A 19,566-nucleotide genomic window follows, 5' to 3' on the forward strand; every position below is an offset into this window, starting at 1 on the left:
ATTGCGATTGGAAACAGCTTGTTGACTAACGCCCAATTGCTCTGCGAGTTGTTTTTGTGTCTGTGTAGTATCATCTTCATCTAACAATGCTTTCAATTCCGCATCTTCTTTTTTTTTTGGCGGTTTTCCATGTTCCTTGTCTGCAACATCGAAGTCGCCACTTTTGAAAAACCGAAACCATCATTCACACCTATCTTGCGATGGAGCATGTTCACCATAAGCTTCTCGAAGTAATCGGTATGATTCAGCAGCAGTTTTCTTCAAATGAAAACAAAAAAATTAATGCTGTCCGCGAATGCTCTTTGTTCAGTATAACTTTCGACATATTGAACACAACAATACAACACTATGCACACACTTTTCCAATTTATCACTCGTGTGCATCTGACACTTGTTGATGACACAACAAAATGGCGCAGTGTCAAACCTATATAGCACAAACTGCATTGGTACACCATCTGTTTTCTGAAATCCGCATTTCATACTTGTACACCTGGTATATAATTTTCCACAGAGCAACTAAGAGTTATGATTTGGTAATCAACCCAAATGGGATGCCCTGCTCTATGTGATAGTGATTATATTTGTCCTCTGAAGATGGGACATATATTGTGTTGAAAAGTTTAGGGAATTTGTGTTGCATCTGATATTTGCCTTTATTATTAGTAGAGCCTGGAAGTTCAGGCACTGAAAATGGTCAAAATAGGCAGGCAAAAAGGAACTAAAAATGCCTAAAATAGGCACTAAAAAAAAGCATTTATAATTTATAGAAGGAAGAAAATGTAACTAAAAAATATGCTGTTAAGGGTCCAAAAACTAGCTGAAAAATTGGTTGCACTTATATAATTCGTCTACTGTTTTAATTATAGTTTATATAATAACTGCATTATTATCCAAGTTAAATTGAGATTTAAAGCCCAAAATAAAATGTTAGTGGACTCTCAGGATTGGGTCAATTCACGGGCCAAGCCACAGAGAAAATTACCTATGGAACTCATTCAAGTTGTGTTTCAATTCTTGCTTATTTATTGTACAATTTGGAATAATCATTATCATTTCTATAGTTGAAACATAAAGCTACTTTGTTCTTTTGTTGTAAAAAAATTTAGCCTTTTTTATGTATTACCACACATGCAAGACTCCTTCAAGAAAGGGGCCCAGTGTTTCTACATCTCTCACACAACCCTAAGGGTGACTCTGGCTAATTTAATCAATACTAAATAATTATGTAAAATAAATAGGAGCTATGGTTGTTTACAGTGCATTTATGATGTAAATAAAAAAATAGGTCCCAGAGCCCTGTCTGCTCCTACCTCCCCTTGTGTAAGCCATGATGTCAATTGGTGACCTCTTGGGACAGTCATCGGCCAGCTATACATATGAAATGCAGTCCAATACCTGAGCGAAATATGTTATGTGAAGCATGTGGAAAATCAAATTTCAAATTTTTCTCTGTTTTTCTAATATTGGATACGTTCATCTGAAACAAAATCATTTACGACTAACACCATCCAGTCAAATCAAAGTTGGCAACACCAAATTCCCTATCTTTTGGATCACTTTTTCGAGTTTAAATGGGCCTGAAACTCAAAGTTGAGGGGGGGTTGCTTTCTTATGATAATCCATACTGAGAGTTAGAAAAGTCTAAAAAGAGCAATTCTTTTGTTCTTAATGCTCAAAATATCCAAGTTTTGCAGATTATGGCTTCTGAAATTCACTAATAAATTTAAAACTATGTTAAAATAGGCATTTATGGCATTTTGCCTAAACTTTTGGGCTCTAATTATTCGTTTTTTTTTTGTGTTAATGATAATACTGACTCTATTTTCTTCATGAACTTTTAAATATACCTAGTTGCCTTAACATATTGTGAAATCCTGAAATGCAGAATTACTTAAGATGATATAATGGAAAAAAATAGACAAATTATACCAGATATAACCATAATGCTAGAAGGGTCATTCTCACAAAATTAGACAAAAAAAAAAGAAAGGAAAAAAAAAACTTATAACAAAAAATATCAACCAAAAAATCAAAAAAATTCTTAGGGGCACTTCTGTACCTGCTAATAAATGAAATATAGTCAGCAATGAAGTTTGTTAAAAATTCATAGTGAGAAATATTAATTTAAATTTAGCCATGTGAAGAGATAAGAAAACCAGATGAGGTATTTTGCCTATATCAGCACTTAACTTGATATTTATGCTTGACAATCACATGTTCCATCTATTTTGGTAGATCATTTTTGACTTGGACAAGCATGATACGCTGAACAATTTTTTTGTCAATTGCATTTTTCTTTCTTTTTTTATTTGTGTTTCTCAATCTTTTTCGTCATGTTATGGAAGACAACAGATTTTTAATTTGTCTTCATTTTGTTACAGCATGTGAGATGCACTCTCAAAGTAAAGTCTTTAGATGAAACATTACTGCAGTTTGATGTTCCAACTGAGAAATCTGAATTTTTTTTTTTATTCCCACCAACTTTTGATCAAACTGTCCTTTTGGTTGCCTAATGCAGGAGAAAGACAGCCAAATGCCAGGAGACAGACATTTTTACATGTTTACACTGATAAAAAACTGAGCATGTTGAAAACATGTGCTTTTCAGAAATAATAGATGTCTCTGAATCAAAACACATGGTATGGTGAAGTTAAAATAATTTTTAGTTATATTTTTCTCACAAAAAAGTAGCCAGGAGAATGACATTACTCGCCTCTTTTTTCCTGAATAAATCTAATTTGTGAAGTAATTTACAATTCTAACTGATTTAAAAGGAAGTTCAAGAGATGGCTACATTCTTCTCTCTCAGCCTTCTGAACACAAAAGTTGATAGGTGGCAACTGGTGATGTAGGACTTGAACCAATGTTTTCCAAATGTCATGAAAGGGAAAAAAAAAGCTGGAGAAAATTTTCATTTGGCTATAATCTATTGATAAAAAATATTTAAAACAATAAAAAAGATGAATCATGAAAGTATATTGGTATTAAAAATATATATTATGGAAAAAATTATATATTTTTGTTTTAGAATAGAAAGTTATTTTTTAAAATTTGAAAAATGGGCAGTGGACAGCCAGGAGAAGAACACACACACGTTTCCTTAACAGATAGAAATTTAGTTGATAAGGTTTTCGCGACCATCATTTGATGAAAATTGTTTGTTTGGGTTCGAAGACCGTCGTCCGTTTGAGTTAGTTCTCAACGTTTCCCCAACACTAGTGGTTGGCATCATCAGGAGAATTGATAAAAATGGATCATTTGATACAGTTTTATCAATTCGCATGATGCCACCCACTAGTGTTGGGGAAACATTGAGAACTAACTCAAATGGACAACGATCTTTGAACCCGAACAAACAATTTTTATCAAATGGAAATTTGTTCAAGCAAATTTTAAAAATCTATTGATAAAAAATTAAAAACAGAGTGGCGACTTTTCAGAAACTACAATATAAATAGAAAGTGATGAAAAAAAAGTTCTGTGTCAAATATATTTATTTTAAACTGCTGCAGACAAAATTTAGGCTAACTTTGTGAGAATCACCCAGAAAAAAAAATATTGGATACAAGTTTGCAAGAAATGTAATTTGTAAGAACTCGGTGAACATGAATAAACATACCTTTCACAATCATCAAGTACTGGAACAGATAAAAACCATTTTTGAAAATTTTCATCAGGAATTATATCATAATTGTTAGCTGCACTTTGTAACAATTTAATCTGAGCAAGAATTTCAAATTCTTTCCTACGTTTCTCAAAATTTATCAATCCATTTGGCATATGGTCTGATATTGCCGTGTCTATCATAGTTAGATCTGTGAGAAATGTTCCAAGGTAAGGCACTGTTCCATGAACTGTATATGCCTGCAGCGATACAGAATGTAATAGACTGTATGAATAATAAAAACACACATTTAACATTTTATAGTTTTTTTTTTTAAATATATAAAAATATGAGATATACAAATACAAATACAATGCCACAACAGGCTCATTGGGCATTGTATTTGTATTCACTAACCAACTAAACGAGGTGGCTGAGAAAAAGATGTCCATAACAAATATGGATGACATATATTTCAAAAATACAGCAACCCAATTAAAAACACAATCACAAAATTATACACAATATATACACATGATACAATGCCCATAAAGAATATTATGGTTGTCTTATTTTAAGTATGGATAACTTCTCGATTTACCCCAACATGTTTATCGTATTTCTTTTTAAACGTATCAATTGCATTGCAATTTACTACCTCCGGGGGTAAGCTATTCCATTTATTGACAACCCTATTAGAGAAAAATTCCCTGCGACACCATAGCCTTGCATTGTCCCTCACCAAACGATACTGGTGTCCCCTTGTAAAAGCAGTCGATTGGCGGTGTACTAAAAGTTCATGGTTCATCCTATCCATCCCATTGAAAATTTTGAACACTTCGATCATATCTCCTCGACACCTGCGTTCATCCAATGTAAACATATTAAAAAAAAAATGGTCTTTCTTCATAACTTAATCCCTCTGCTTATATCCCACAATGGACAGAGCGGGGGCCATGTTTGGTGTTTGCATAACTCAATCCCCGTGTGCCAATAAGGACACGCGTAGCTCTTCAACAGGACAAACTGCCTTTTGATGATTATCTCCAAAATTTTCGAGAGGGAGCTTGTCAAACTCACTGGACGATAATTGGACACAGCTTCTCTACTACCCTTCTTAAATATCGGAACAACATTAGCAAGTTTCCAATCCCTTGGGACGATACCGTCAGCAACACTACTCCTGTATATCTGTGCGACTGGCCCTAACTATTCATTAGCACATTCCCTGAGGACCCTGGGATATATATCATCTGGTCCTGGTGCTTTGCTCGCACATGTATTTTTTAGAAGATTTAGGACCTCCACATCTTCTACTTGAATATCGTTGAGGATTTTATTTCCCCATGCAACACCCGTATATTGAATATCATTATCTCTTACATCCATTATTGACGTATCTAAAAAATGATTTAGGGTCAGAGCCAATGTTATCTGCCAACCTAGATTTAACTTCCTTTTTACTATCCCCTATCGCTTTCTTCAACGCTCTTCTTTTATCAGTAAACAATGATAGGTCACCTCGTCCACTTTTATACTCTCTGAATGTTCTTTTCTTTTCAAGATGAAGGTTACACACGCTATCCGTGAACCATAGAGGGTGCGATGTACAAACACGCTTTTTCGAACAAAGGGTATGACGTCGTGCAAAACAGAGGACAGCTTCGTACTAAATTCTTCCCATTGACCTACTACCCCTACTGATTCCAACCGGTCATTGAAAACTTCCGCTGACCTTCCTCTCAAAACAACAAAGTTCTCTGAAAACAAGGAACCAGTCTTTTGTTATCAACCTTACCCAAGGAAAAGTTGCAGTGAAATCTGACGATATGATGATCACTGGAAGAAAACTCTTCCCCCACCGAAAAATGTTCAACAAGATCCTCAGAACTAGTAAGAACTAAAGCCAAAATAGCAGTACTCCTAGTGGCTTCTGATACAAAAAATTTTTGAGCACCAACTTAAGAAAGTCTCTTTCATACTGATCTCTAGATCAGTGGTTCTCAACTTTTTTTGACTCATGGAGCCCTTTTAAGTAAAAAAATTCTATGGTGGAGCCCCGTAGGCCAATTTTTTAATTATTCATCAAAATTACTGATTCATTTTTACTATTTAAAAATATTTATAACTATTTTTTTAAATTTTACTTTTTTTAAATATTTTCCTTGAGTGACAGCGAAGCCCATGGAGAGTGGACCACAAGGAGCCCCGAGGGCTCTGCGGAACACTGGTTGAGAACCGCTGCTCTAGATGATAGGTTCTCCTAATCAATACCAGGGTAATTGAAATTCCCTAGTATGATAACCCTCTTACGCTTACACATGTAGGAAATTTAATTTGGTGATGTAGTTTGGATCCCTATTTGGTGGATTGTAACAAACCCCAACAATAAGTTTATGATGTCTTTTGTTTTCAAGCTCAACCCATATAGTTTCAATATCACTTCTCTTCACGTTACACTCTTTAGCCTTCAAACATGATTTCACATATATCAACACTTCACCCCCTTTCCTATCAGATCTATTTCTCAAAAAAGCATCATATCCTGAGATGTGTAAGAAAGATTCATCCCCATCATTTGTCCAAGATTCTGTAATGGCTATAAGATCCATGCCTTCCACAACCATCATAGTTTCTAAAAAATCTTTCTTATTACCCAAGCTCCTGGCATTTATTAACACGCATTTTAATTTGCTGGATGATAGGTCACCGAGATATATGTCAATCGAGAAGCCATCCAAGTTAGAGGTGGGTAATTCCCCATCAGTACTGTTGTAGAAACTTGCTCAAAACCGTATAGACTGTGACAGTCAAGACATGTGAATTTAGTTGGTTTTTGAACATACTTGTTAATGGCTTTAGAGGGAAAATTATTGTTGCTCGATGAATGTTTTTGAATATCATGTCTGTCAAAAAATATTATAAATTAAACCCTTTTTAGGGAGAAAGCATGTTGTTCTTCAACCCATAGAGTAAATAGAAGATTTTACAGCTGTGATGCAAATGGTTAATATTCAATTAAATCGCCTAATTAACAAAAATTTTTGAATATGCCACATTTTATCTGTTAATGTGTTCAGATGTTTTTTTTTTTTTTTTGCTGTATACCATACATATATTTTTGAATCATGTTATATATTTCTTTTAACATTTATTTTGGCACCCTTCAGGTATTTGTGCAGGATTGCCTGCAACTCTGCTGCTTATTCATTAATAAGCTTTCCAAAGGCCTTATAAAAGAATTATGTAAAAACTACAAATTTAAAAGTTTATTTATCATATTTCTTGCTTTATCCACCACGGCTTTTACTATTTTATAAATATACTTCATTTTGGAGTGTTGCCACACTTATAGAGATGCAGCACCTACATTAATTTTATCATGGCTACCATAAGATACAGTTTTATCTTGGTAAAACGACTACAATTTACCAAGCTGAAGTACTTGAAATAGCTACACTAGCTGAAAACTTAATCATTAAAGGGTATCATAATAAACAAATTGTTATCTTCGCTAATAGCCAAACCACATTAATGGCTATTGACAACTTCTTCAAATTTCAACTGTGTGTCAACTACTCTCTCTGCACTGATATATATATTGAATAACTTAACAGTACATGACAACTACATCAACCTTTGCTGGGTTCCTGGACATGTAAACTTCCATGGAAATGTACTTGCAGAACAAATAGCCAAAGAGGCAGCGAATCTGAAGTTATCTGGACTTGAACCTTCCTATCCTGTTTCCATGTCAACCATAAAAGGGAGGGGGGGGGGGGAAAGTCAACCAATAGATAAAAAATAAATATTATCTGCAATGAAGCTCAAGGCAGGATTGCAGACAAGCCAAACTGGCCTTGGGAACACAACCAAATATTGCCAAAAAAATTATTTCACTGAACAGGAAATAGATTTGACAGGTTTTACAAATCATTACTGGTCATGCTAATCTAGTGAAACATCTACACAAATATCCACAATCTGTGGCTACACTGATTTGTCTATCTGTCTTATATGCAAAGAAGATGAAACTCCACTTCACTATGCAGGATGTTTCCTTACTTTCTTTATCCCAAGAACATAAAGAACAAACTACTTTGCTGATCATCAGTTGATGCTAAGTGAAGTAGTAAATGCAGCCAGAATTTACAACTTAGTGAATTTTCTTAATTATACTAAACACCTGAACTCATGGTGAGTATCAATTCTCTGTTCTGATCCAAGCTTACATGTGTTATTTTTCAATAACTTCATGTTGAGTTTCAAGCCATATCCCTAGAGGAGACCTCCTCTGCTCCTTTTTCTCTTAAATGGATATCACAGATAGGAGCAGCCTCCTCATTTACTTAGAAATGGCTCATATCGTTTGCAGGTAAATTATAATATCCCACTTACATGGATTCTAATATTCAACAAAATGGTAACAGTTACCATGCCTTTTGTTCCCAACAATGTTACAAAACTTCTGGGAAATCTCCACAGAATGATATACCTTCACGTACACATGGCCCATAACTCATGTTATCAAATTTGGTGCCAGAGCAATGGGCAAAACTGCCTAAGCTTTTCCTTCTTGGGACACCAACGAATCATGACGATGATGATACATTAATTTTTGTTTATGAAAATACAATCTCTAAGAAATTAACCATGAACACACAAGAAATGGGAAAAGTGACAAAACTTTGACCAGCCAACTTCCCTAGGAACTTGGAGAAGGGGTCTTCTACTTCTAAATCAAGCACAATGCCAATCTATTGCCATTATAGGCAATTTACATATTATGTTTCAATTTTTAAAAGTTTATAACAACACATATTGAAAAAGCATCACGAGGCAGGAAATTGGATGCTAAATCATGATAACACCCAGCCGCATGTTGCTATACTTCTATATTAAGTAATATCTTAGTGAATGTAATATACATTTGAACACTGTCATGCCACAACCCCGTTAGAGTCCAGATCTCACACCATGCAATTTCTGGCAGTTTCTGACATAAAGGATAAGCTCCATGGCAACTCCAGAAAATTTATTACTTTTGCTGTGTAGGGTTCACTGAGGCAGCTTCCAGAGAGAGAATTCTGTACTTGCTTTGTGAAAAGTGGATTGAATGATGGGACCATTGCATATCATCTGAAGGAAGATACAGCGAAATTTCCATAGGCGGCCACCTCTATTCCCCAGCCAACTTCCCTTCGTGGCCAGTTTTTCTTGGAACAGACAATAGGCTCCATAGACATAATACAAAAATTACCCGTACTATGTGGCCACCACTTTATGCAGCTTTTTTTCTTAACTTTTTCTTTTAAATAAATTTATTTTTTATTGTTTTTAGTTAATTTGAGTTTTTCGATAATTTGAGATAGCCTCGGTCCCATCCACCTCGGATTATTGAGTCTCTCTTGTAGTTCTCTTTGTATAACCTTATAATCTTTATACATCAGCACAAATACCTTTTCAGATCAATAAAAATTTCTGCTCATGTGTGACACTATTAGGTTGGAAACATTTGCAAATAGGATGGCAAAGGCTTATGCTATATGATACAAGGTAATGACCGACATTAGTTGACTCAAAACTAAAAAAAAAAACCCAAAAAATTATTTTTTTAAATTCGACTCTTTTGTCTACAACAGCGAGCAACTCCCTCTATAAGGAGTATTTTACACTATTTTTCACTATTTCTGCTACTGATGAAGAAACTTCATATAGTTCCGAAATAGTGATATATTATGCGTATAGCTGTGGTTCTTTTTTGCAATTTTGGGTCAACTAACGTTGGTTGTTACCTTGTATTATCTAACCCAAAAGGTAATTCCTTTTGAATGCTATATGGTTGCTGCTAGTTGATAAGACAGTTTAAAAATTTGCTCATGGGGTGACAGAATAAACCAGACAAATAACCTATGATCTTTATTGAATAGGTAAAGGATCTGGAAGTTTTGGCTTTGTGGATACTTTCTTCACTTTTTAGCATGCAGAGATTCAGTAGAACAACAGTGAGGGAGTAAAAGAAATGTGAGGAAAGAACATGCACAGCACTTTCTATAAAGAAAGAACAGATTCCGGATAATAAAGATTAAGGAATTGATTGGATGACCTGGCACTTCAAGTTCTGCATAAAATACAGTGAAACCTCTATATACATAACCATAATGAACCAAGAAAAAATATCTTTGTAGAGGAATTATCGTTATATCAAGGGGCAACATTATCATCATGTGTCATCAAATTTATGCTGCTGTTGGCAACTTTTCTAAATTGACGTTCTTAGCATAGGCGTACGCAGAATTTTCTCAAGGGGGGGGGGTTCAATTTTTTTTTCTTCTCAGGGGGGAATTTAAGTTTTTCCTGCAAAAGAACACTATAATCTTGGCTTGAGGGAGGTTAAAACCCAGAAACCCCTCCTTTGCGTATGCCAATGGTTCTTAATATCCCAAAAAAAGTGTTTTTGAGTATTTATTACCTGTAAAATATTTGAATTGATGAGCTAATAAAAGAAATTCAGTCAGACGTGTGTGTTGCCCCTGTAAAGGAGTTTATAGTAATACACTTTGGTGCATTATAAAAAAAGTTGCAGTGATTAGGTGATACCCCAATACTGATATTATTAGATGTTCTCGGAAGAACTGAGACATGTAAGATATAAGTTAAAAAATATACTGAAAGGATATTTTGAGTAAAAAATAATAAACATTGTAGCGGTTTCAAAATCCTCTTAAAAAATATTGTTATACAGTAGAGGGGTTTATCATAGTAAAGGATATTGCTGTATTGAGAGAAGTTTAACATTACAGACTATAGGTTATTCCAAACCAGATTTGAAAAATACTGTTGTAGAGGGATTTATTGTTATATCGAGTATCATTTGTAGCGAGGCTTCACTGTATATGTATGTTTTTTTTAGCATTGTAAATAAATTGATCATAAGATTTTTTTGCGAAATCGAAACCGCTATTTTGACACGCCCCCTGAAATTTGTTTTTCCTGTCATACAACCTCTATTTGGCTGTCACGTCTGCAGACGGCCACTTTTTGCAGAATGCTGAGTGGCAATCTTAGAGGAGTTTCACTCTATTTTGAAGGAAAATAAATTATTTTTTGCTGTACTTATATATTTCTTGCTAAGATTTTACTCTCGGTTATAAAACGCACCTTGTATTTATGCAATGAAATGTGAATGTGATAGTTTAATTAATTGAGTAGTTTAAAAGTTCAAGTAATTACTCATTAACACAATTATGAATTCATCAGTGTAGAATGCACCACAATTTTGCTCCTTCAGAAAACTAACAAAGCTTTATGAGATATATCTGATGTCAAATCAAAAAAGAAATAAATGTCACTCAAATATATAAATTTAGATTTCACATAAACAGTAGAAATACAATTTATATTCTACTCACAGAGTTTCCAACAGAAATTTCTTTTTGGATGTGTTTTCCACTGATATTGTAAGCACTCGCAAACTTTGCCGATCCTTCCTAAATTTTTTTTAAAATTTGAAATTAAAATTTATCAACAAAAACACACACTCACACATATATTGCTCTAAAGCCTTTTGACAACCATCAATGTGTCTACAAAATTTGTATTTGAATTTTTTAATGAAATTTATCCTATCAAACATACACAATGAGTCTCATTACAAACCATTATGAACAAAAAATTAAAAGTAAAAGTAAAATAAAAAGTATCTAAACTTTTTTAAATCCAGAAAAAAAAATTAACTTTTATGTTGGCTCAAAAGTCTTTTGACACAAACAAATAGGAAAGCAAACACCTATTAAATAAACAAAATCAATCATGCATTGAGCACCAAAACAAAGTAGAATAACTCAACACATTGTTGGAAGTAGTTTAGATTGTAAAATAACTTGCCATGTTTTGGTATGGACTCAATGAGTTTATCCCATAGTCAGAGTGGGTATTTTTTCCCATTATTGTTTTTTTTTTTTGCATAATTAAAAAACCATAAAATTTAAATAACTTCTGGCTCTGACTCATCTATCAAACTCAATCCATAAGCGCTTGATGGTATTGAAGTTTTTGCTCTGATTTCACCATCCATAAAACTCTTAGTTTGTTGCCTTTCAAGTAACTTTTAACAATTTTTTGAGCTGTATTGACGATCATTGTCATGCTGGAATATCGATAAAAGCGGCATGTGTCATGTCATAAAGGATGACATGTGCTTATAAAATACATTTTTATAACGAAACCTGTCCCTTGTGGGTTTTTTTCAGAAGATAAAGAATACCAACACCATTAGCAGAGAAGTATCCCCACTTTCACCTTTGTGTTTAATGGTAAGAACCTATAATATCTTAATAACTGCCATATATAGCTTATTACTTATTTATAACTACCTATAGGAGCCTGTAATATCTTATATATGTATTATATATTATTTTATTTGTACCCTGGATTGTTTCTCTTGTCAATAGGGAGATTGGCATAATTCTCCCTCCTGTTTGAAATTAAATAATGTTTTTTTTTCACTTGGACGACAACCAAACAAACCCATAATGTTCAACCAAGTCATACACTGGCATTCAGTCCGTGTTTTGAATTGAATTTATCAGGTTTTCACCTAGTAAACATTTTGAGGATCTCCCTCTTTGCTTGCATTTTGATTGTTCTATCTATCCTATCTGTTGTCTTCTTTTGTCATATTGAAAGAAAATTACTTTTTACACGTTCAAGAGATTATTACACATGGTTCTAAAAATCATGAACTGTCTTGAAATAACAGAAATTACTTACCACTTGAGATTGACTTCACCCCTCACTTAAAGCCTTAATTGCACTTTTCCGAAAAAATCTACTAAATATTTTTTATGTTCTTAAGTTTTTATTGTGTTCTGCATATTCCTTTTACAAATTCATACTAAATAAGAATTAATTACTTACATATTTGATTAATTTATTATTTATTAAACACTTCGATCTGTCTAAAAACAAAAAAGTAGACAATGTGAAAGCCACCTAATCCCAAACAAACAAATTTCAGTAACAGGCGTCGATAAATATCTTCCTTCTGCTTTACATGCGTCAAGGTCAGGGCGGTGCATGCAAATGAGTTAGCACTACAAACATTATTGCATTTTTCAAAAGACTTTTGAACGTGACTGTACATGGTCCACTTCTGTTATGCCGAAGGGATCAGGTATGATCCGATCTGTCCAAGAAGCGAGCTATTATTAAAAATTCATGTTGGTGGCAAACACATATACAAAGCAGAGTGAATGGCCAACCCTTTAAATATGGTTTCCAAAATCAATCACAAGCCGATTCCGATGTTACTACACTGCTCAAAACAATTAGGGGAGCAAGCAAAAAAAGTGAAGAAAACCGTGCGAGACAGCCACGTATTGGCATACAATGGATAGTACACGCGTATCAATGCGCAATACAGAAAAAAGATGTAAAAAAATTTGGAATTAAGCTTTAATTCTTTGAAAATATGGAAAAAACATGAAAAGATGATTTAGGGCAACAATTTGGTTACATGTAAACGATAAAAAAAAGTACTGTTTAGACATGATGCATGAGTTTTAATAGGGCGTGTGGTCTCCTCGAACAGCTAAGACTGCTGCACACCTGTTTGCCATGGATGCGATGAGGTTATCGATCAGACTTTGGGGAATACTGTTCCACTCTTCAAGAAGTGCAATCTGCAAGTCTCGGACAGTAACAGGCAGCCTTGGTCACGCAGCAATGCATCGTCCGAGCATGTCCCAAACATGCTCGATTGGATTCAGGTCAGGAGAGCACGCTGGCCATTCCATACGCTGTATTGTTTCAGCTTCACGCATGTTCTCCACCAGACGAGCTCTATGCGGTCGGGTATTATCACCCTGGAAAAAAAAGGAATCTCCAATGGCTCCAGCATAAGGGATGACATGAGGTCGCAGTATCTCATCTGCATACCTTCGGGCCGTCAAAGTGCCATTCCGAATGATATGCAGGTCCGTACGTCTGCCTATGCTGATTCCACCCCATACCATCCAACCAGCTCGTCTGTATTGTGACCTTTCACAAACTAATGCGGGGTTATTTCGAGTGCCCCTGTCCCTCCATACCAGAACACGTCGGGTGTCACACTCCATACTGAATCGGGACTCGTCTGTAAACAGCACTTGGCTCCAATCATGTTGCTCCCAATCTCGATGTTCAGCAGCCCAGCTTCTTCGGGCCGCACGGTGGCGTGGGGTCAACGGAATGCAGACCATTGGCCTACATGCATAGAGCCCTCCCTCATGAAGCCGATTACGTACTGTTTGGCTGGACACTCTTCGTCTTGTTGCCAAGAGCAACCGTCTTTGCAGCTGCGTAGCATTCTCTGTTCTGTTTCGACGGGCTGTTAACTGTATATACCGGTCATCAGTTGCTGTAGTCAATTTTGTTAAAACCATGTGCTCCCCTAATTTTTTTGAGCAGTGTATAATTTTAAGATAGTTTCTAAAAGTAATTAAATATTTTTGCTTTGAAGTATACAAATATACACTCAGTGTCAAAAAAATTAACAACACCCATCACTCAAAGTTCAACTCCTCCGTGCACTGATGTAATAAACTGGATTTGCTGATGAAAAGCTTTCTCCTGGTCAGAAGCACCAGTTAACGTTGCAATTTGCCTGTTCATAAAGAAAACAAGAGATTTGAGTGATTTCAAAAGCGGCATGATTGTGGGCACCAGAAGGGGCAGTTACAGTACCTCTGAAGTCGCTAACCTTCTTGGCTTTTCTCGTACAACAGTATCTCAAGTCTTTAAAGAATGGTAGGTAAGGGGAAAAATGGATAATGGGTGGAAATCGCTTGTGAATGAAAGAGGTGGCAGATGACTGACATGCATTGTGTGCAGCAACAGAAAACAGAAGATGTAACATATACATGCCCCCCCCCCCACATAAAAGTCTGAAGTCGTCATCACTTAAAACCATAAGTGTTTACCTTTTGCTGCTTCCTGTCAGAAATCTGCAGCGATGATCAAAGCCGATCGTGATGTTGCCGGTTTGCAATCATATATGTAAATGAAATGACCTTGAAGCTGATTGGCTTTTCTAGACACGTGAGGCCGGGAGTTTCCCCTAAAATACCAGTCGTACCCTATCACGATAACTTTTTCTCCATAACTAGTTTTACTACTTCTACTACTATTACTTACTCTACAGCTTAGGTAGTTTTACTGTTCTCAGCTTAGGTCGTTAAGCTAATGCCTAAAAAATGTTGTGAATTAGATAACAGATCTTATTGTTCCCGGCTGGTCCGGTTGAAATACTTTTAACCAGATCTCAATTTTTTTAAGAAAAATCTAAGTTTTGCAGTTCAGCTCTGACAAGCAGCTACTGCTCCTGATAGGTTTCTGAATGGCAAAACCCTGAGAGAGGTATCAGGATATACTGACTGCTGATGGTGACGCCCACTTCTTCACCTTCCAACATTTGTGTGATGTGATCATCATGCTCTTCATCAAACTTTTGGAGATTCTCTAGCGGATGCTGACTGCCGTTGACCTGAACTTTGGGACTCTGTTCCTTCATATTGGTTGGACTTGTGCCGTGTCTACTACCTGAACGTCTGGCTATAACTACCTGAAGTTCCTTGGTTCTGAAGAAGAGACTACTACTAAACCAAGACATGCACCTCGTCCATATTCCTTTGCGGAACCTCTAACGAATTGGTACGTGCGGGAATGTGCGTGTACGTGTATTGAAACCTGATGTGAAGTTTGTTTCTGTGTAATGCTTGTTATGTGTAGTGCTGCCATCTTCCACCAGTTTTTCTAACTATGAGTGAAGTGTAATGATTGAATAATTTATCATTGTAGGCCTGTTGCTCTCTGTGGCGAGACTTTTTAATGGGGAGATCGGCTCGCCCCATCGGCTTAACCCATAAAGGGAGGTTACAAAGAGCTAGAATAGAACAAATTACAGCACAATACAATTCAGGATCATCACACAGCATATCTGTACGCTCTACAAGACAGATCTTAAAACGAATTGGTTTTAATAACCAGCGATCAACAAGAGTCCCTTTGAGATTTTGCTGCAAAACCGAAGAAAACAGATTTTGTGGGTTATAGAATGCTGAAATTGGATACTTGATGAATGAAAGAAGGTTGTCTGGTCTGACAAGTCAAGATTTTTTTCCCATGACATTGATTGCAGGGTTTGTGTGTGGCGCAAGCAGCATAAAGCCATGGATCCAGCATGAATGTTGTCAAACAAATGACAACTGTTCAGTGCGGTGTGACACTGTGAGTGGTGGTGGAATCATGGTCTGGGGAGCATTTTCCTGGTATATTCTTGGGCCCTTATTTCCATTGGAAACATCCATCAATGCCAGTGCCTACCTCCACATCGCTGCTGACCACATGCATCCGTTTATGGCCATAATGTTTCCTGGTGATGGGTATATTTCCAGCAGGACAATGCATCCTCCCATGGGACTGGAATTATCTCAGATTGGTTTGAGGAACATGATTCAGAGTTTCAATTGCTTCAATGGCCCCCTCAGTCACCCGATCTCAACCCAATTGAGCATTTGTTGAACGAGGTTGAAAGGTCCAAAACACCACCTTCTAATTTAAGGGAATTAAGAGCTGCCATTTCATTAGCATGGGCTAATAATCCTCCTCAGTGGTTTCAGCAACTTGCAGAGTCCATTCCCAGAAGATTATCTGCTGTCATCAAAGCCAGAAGAGGTCCCATACAATATTAGTTGTGAGTAGCAGGATGTTCCTAATATTTTGGCCACTGGGTGTATATCTTATATTATTGGTTGTTTCTATAATTGATAACAGATTTATTGAATGAGTTAAAAGTTTTTATCATTAGCTAGAATAATGAAATTTTGGTTTCCTATGCTTGAATGCATCAACTAATTGTTTAATTTGAGAGAGAAAAACCATTCAAAACTTTTCAATACTAAGGAAGTTTGAATCATACTTTTATGATTTATAATTCATATTTAAAATTCAATTCAAGTACAGTAGAGCATCGATTATCCAAACATCAATTTTCAGAACTCTGTCAACTGAACACCTTTTCAACCTAACTCATTTTCAGTTTTCTATAGTCAATGATGCTCAACAGTTGGTATTTTCTTGGAACTTAATAATTCTCTTATCTCCCAACTTGACTGCTTCATTTCTATTGTACAATAATCCACTTCCAAACAATTGTACATACTGTACCTGTGAGCTATAGATGTAAACAATGGCGAATCTGGGTACAGTGTATGTAGTTATAAACGATTGACAAGCAAACAAAACGTGAATAGGAGTAGATTTAGCTGTCATCTTTTTTTTTGTCTACGAATTCATCTTAATCCTGTGGGTGTGCTTTAATGAAAGGGAGGCGAGGGTCTTCTCGACAACAAAACACTTCTTATAACAGTTTTGACGGGGGGGGGCGGGGGGGGGGAAGGCTGTCTTTCCTAGCTTGCTAAAAAACAGATATTTTTCCATCTTTCTTTAGCTTTAGTAGTTTCAACACTTTTCGTCTTTCTCAAGTACAGAATGGCAACAAAAGGAAACCACATTGTTTCAAACATAAAAAAAAAGTGGAAATTGTGAAAAGATTGAAAGCGAGTGATGGTGTGAGGAAACTTGCAGCTGAATACAGACTAGGTGTAGCAACCATCAGTGATTTAAAACAAATTGTGATAAAATTGAAAATATTGCAGCCAGTTTGGAAACAGCAGATTCATTAAAGAAAAAATTCACAATGAAATCGTCAGAAAATGAAAACCGGGACAAAGCTGTTTACACATGGTTCGTATAAAAAAGAACTGATGGTGTTCTGATAAGTGGACCGATGCTTCAGGAGAAAGCTAAACTCTTTAATGAAATGCTAGAATGTGATGAACATTTTCAAGCGAGTGTGGGTTGGTTGCAGCGTTTCAAGTCATTTGTCATTTCAGTATTGAAGGAGAAAAACTCTCTGTGAATTCAGAAGATGCAGCCAAATTTGTTAAGGAACTTGAAAAATTGTCGAAGACAAAAGTTTAACGGTCAATCAAGTTTACAACTGCGACGAGACTGGACTCTACTGTGGAAAGCTTTCCCATCAAAATCTCTTGTTGGTGGAACTGAATCTACAGCTCCTGAAAGGGAGAAAATAAAAGATCGTGTTACAATCCTTGCATGTGCAAATGCGTCTGAGATTCATCACTTGATGCCCCTAACTGTGGTAGGGAAAAGCCTCAATACAAGATGTTTGAAAAATGTTAATGTTAGCTCATTACTGGTAAAATATTCTGCAATGCTTGGATGGATTCTAAATTGTTTTCTGAATGGTTTCAATGCATATTTATACCAGAAGTCAAAACAAGATTAAAATAAAAAAGTTTAGAGAAAGGGTTAGACAATGCTCCAGAATGAGGGAATAGTTTGCTTGTTTTTGCCTCCAAACACGACTTCCCTTATTCAACTACTTGATCAGGGTGTACTGGAGAGCCTGAAACACTGGTACAGAAAGCAGTTGCTAAAAAAATTGCCGATTCAAGAAGAGAATTCCTCACAGGATATCTTGTCTTTTGCAAAAACACTGAATGTGAAAGACTGCTGTTACATGGTAGTAGAAGCTTGGAATTCTTTTCCTCAGGTCACTATCTCGTGAAGTTTTAGGAAGTTCAGCATTTTCATGGTTTTAACGCAACCACTGAAGATGCTCAAAATCTTCCAGATTCAAAAAGAATGCTTAGATATGCTTCAAGAACTCTCTTTATTCCAGTCCTGTGATGAAGACGATGTGTCTCAGTGGTTGAAAATTGATAATAACGATCCGGGATATCAATTTTTGGATGATGGAGAAATAATTATGAAAGGGAACAATCAAGTTGATTAGGGTGACTGTGAAAGTGATGAAGATGAACCAATGGCAGATGTAATAACACACAGTGAGGCAGAACAGTGTTTCACAAAATGTCTTGCGTGGTTAGAATCGCGGCCTAACGCTGACCCACTTCAATTGTTAGTGTTATTAGAACTATTAGGGATGAGGCTGCAAAATGTCATAAGCAAGTTGCAGCAATTAAAGAAAGATTCTTTTTTTTTAAATGTTTTAATGGCGTTATGGTGCTATTTATAATGCATATATGTACTTGTTTTATCATTTTTTCTTTTGTGATACACTACCTTTTTCATTTACTTTTCAGAATGAGTCGGTTAAATTTTATTATTTTAAGGTTCTGTCGCTGAATTTCAAATTATTCCTTTGCATTATCAAATTAGTTTTGAAATCAATTTTCCGAATTTTTCACTTTTTTGAACACCCTTCAGTCCCGATGTGTTCGGATAATCGATGTTGAATTGTAAATATAATTTATTAGAAATTGAGTAAGGCTGAGAAACAATTAAAATTTTTAACTGGTTAATCAAAAAATTTTAATCAATTAAGTGAATTTTAATTAAAATTTTCAAATGCTAACACTTTATAACAAACATAGTACAGGTACATATTTTTTAATTAATTAATGTGATTAAAAAAACATCATCAGATTTCACTGTAACTTTTCCTCGGGTGAGGTTGATAACAAAAGACATGTTCCTTGTAATCGAAGAACTAACTTTGATGTTCTGAGAGGAAGGTTAGCGGAAGTTTTCAAAGACCAGTTGGAATCAGTAGGGGTGGTAAGTCAATGGGAAGAATTTAGTATGAAGCTGTCCTCTGTTTTGCACGACGTCATACCCTATAAATAGTTGATAAGGTTTTCGCGGCCATCATTTGATAAAAATTGTTTTTTCGGGTTCGAAGACCGTCGTCCGTTTGAGTTAGTTCTCAAGGTCATGAAAAAACATCATATAAAGACCATTTTCAAACCAACCAGAAAAATATGTGAAATGCTGCGATCAGCAAAAGACCACCGTGACCCTCTATCAACACCGGGGATCTACGGAATACCATGCACCTGTGGTCAGGTATATATTGGAACCACAAAAAGATC

The 19,566-nt window shown here is 35.7% G+C and overlaps 1 protein-coding gene across 3 annotated transcripts in view; it reads right to left on the reverse strand.

Annotated features, from left to right (window-relative positions):
- Positions 1-19,566, reverse strand: part of Rgl (Ral guanine nucleotide dissociation stimulator-like) — a 153,517-nt gene that overhangs the window by 58,681 nt on the left and 75,270 nt on the right. For all 3 annotated transcript variants that reach the window (XM_089233416.1, XM_089233418.1, XM_089233417.1), the window contains 2 exons: positions 11,020-11,097; positions 3,623-3,867 (listed from right to left, as the gene is read on the reverse strand). In XM_089233416.1, coding sequence (XP_089089542.1) covers positions 3,623-3,867; positions 11,020-11,097 — 323 coding nt within the window. The remainder of the gene's footprint in view (positions 1-3,622; positions 3,868-11,019; positions 11,098-19,566) is intronic.

This window comes from Pholcus phalangioides, unplaced genomic scaffold, assembly GCF_987345545.1.
Source record: "Pholcus phalangioides strain wild (caught in Gottingen) unplaced genomic scaffold, Ppha-v1.0 ptg000007l_1, whole genome shotgun sequence".
Lineage (NCBI taxonomy): Eukaryota > Metazoa > Arthropoda > Arachnida > Araneae > Pholcidae > Pholcus > Pholcus phalangioides.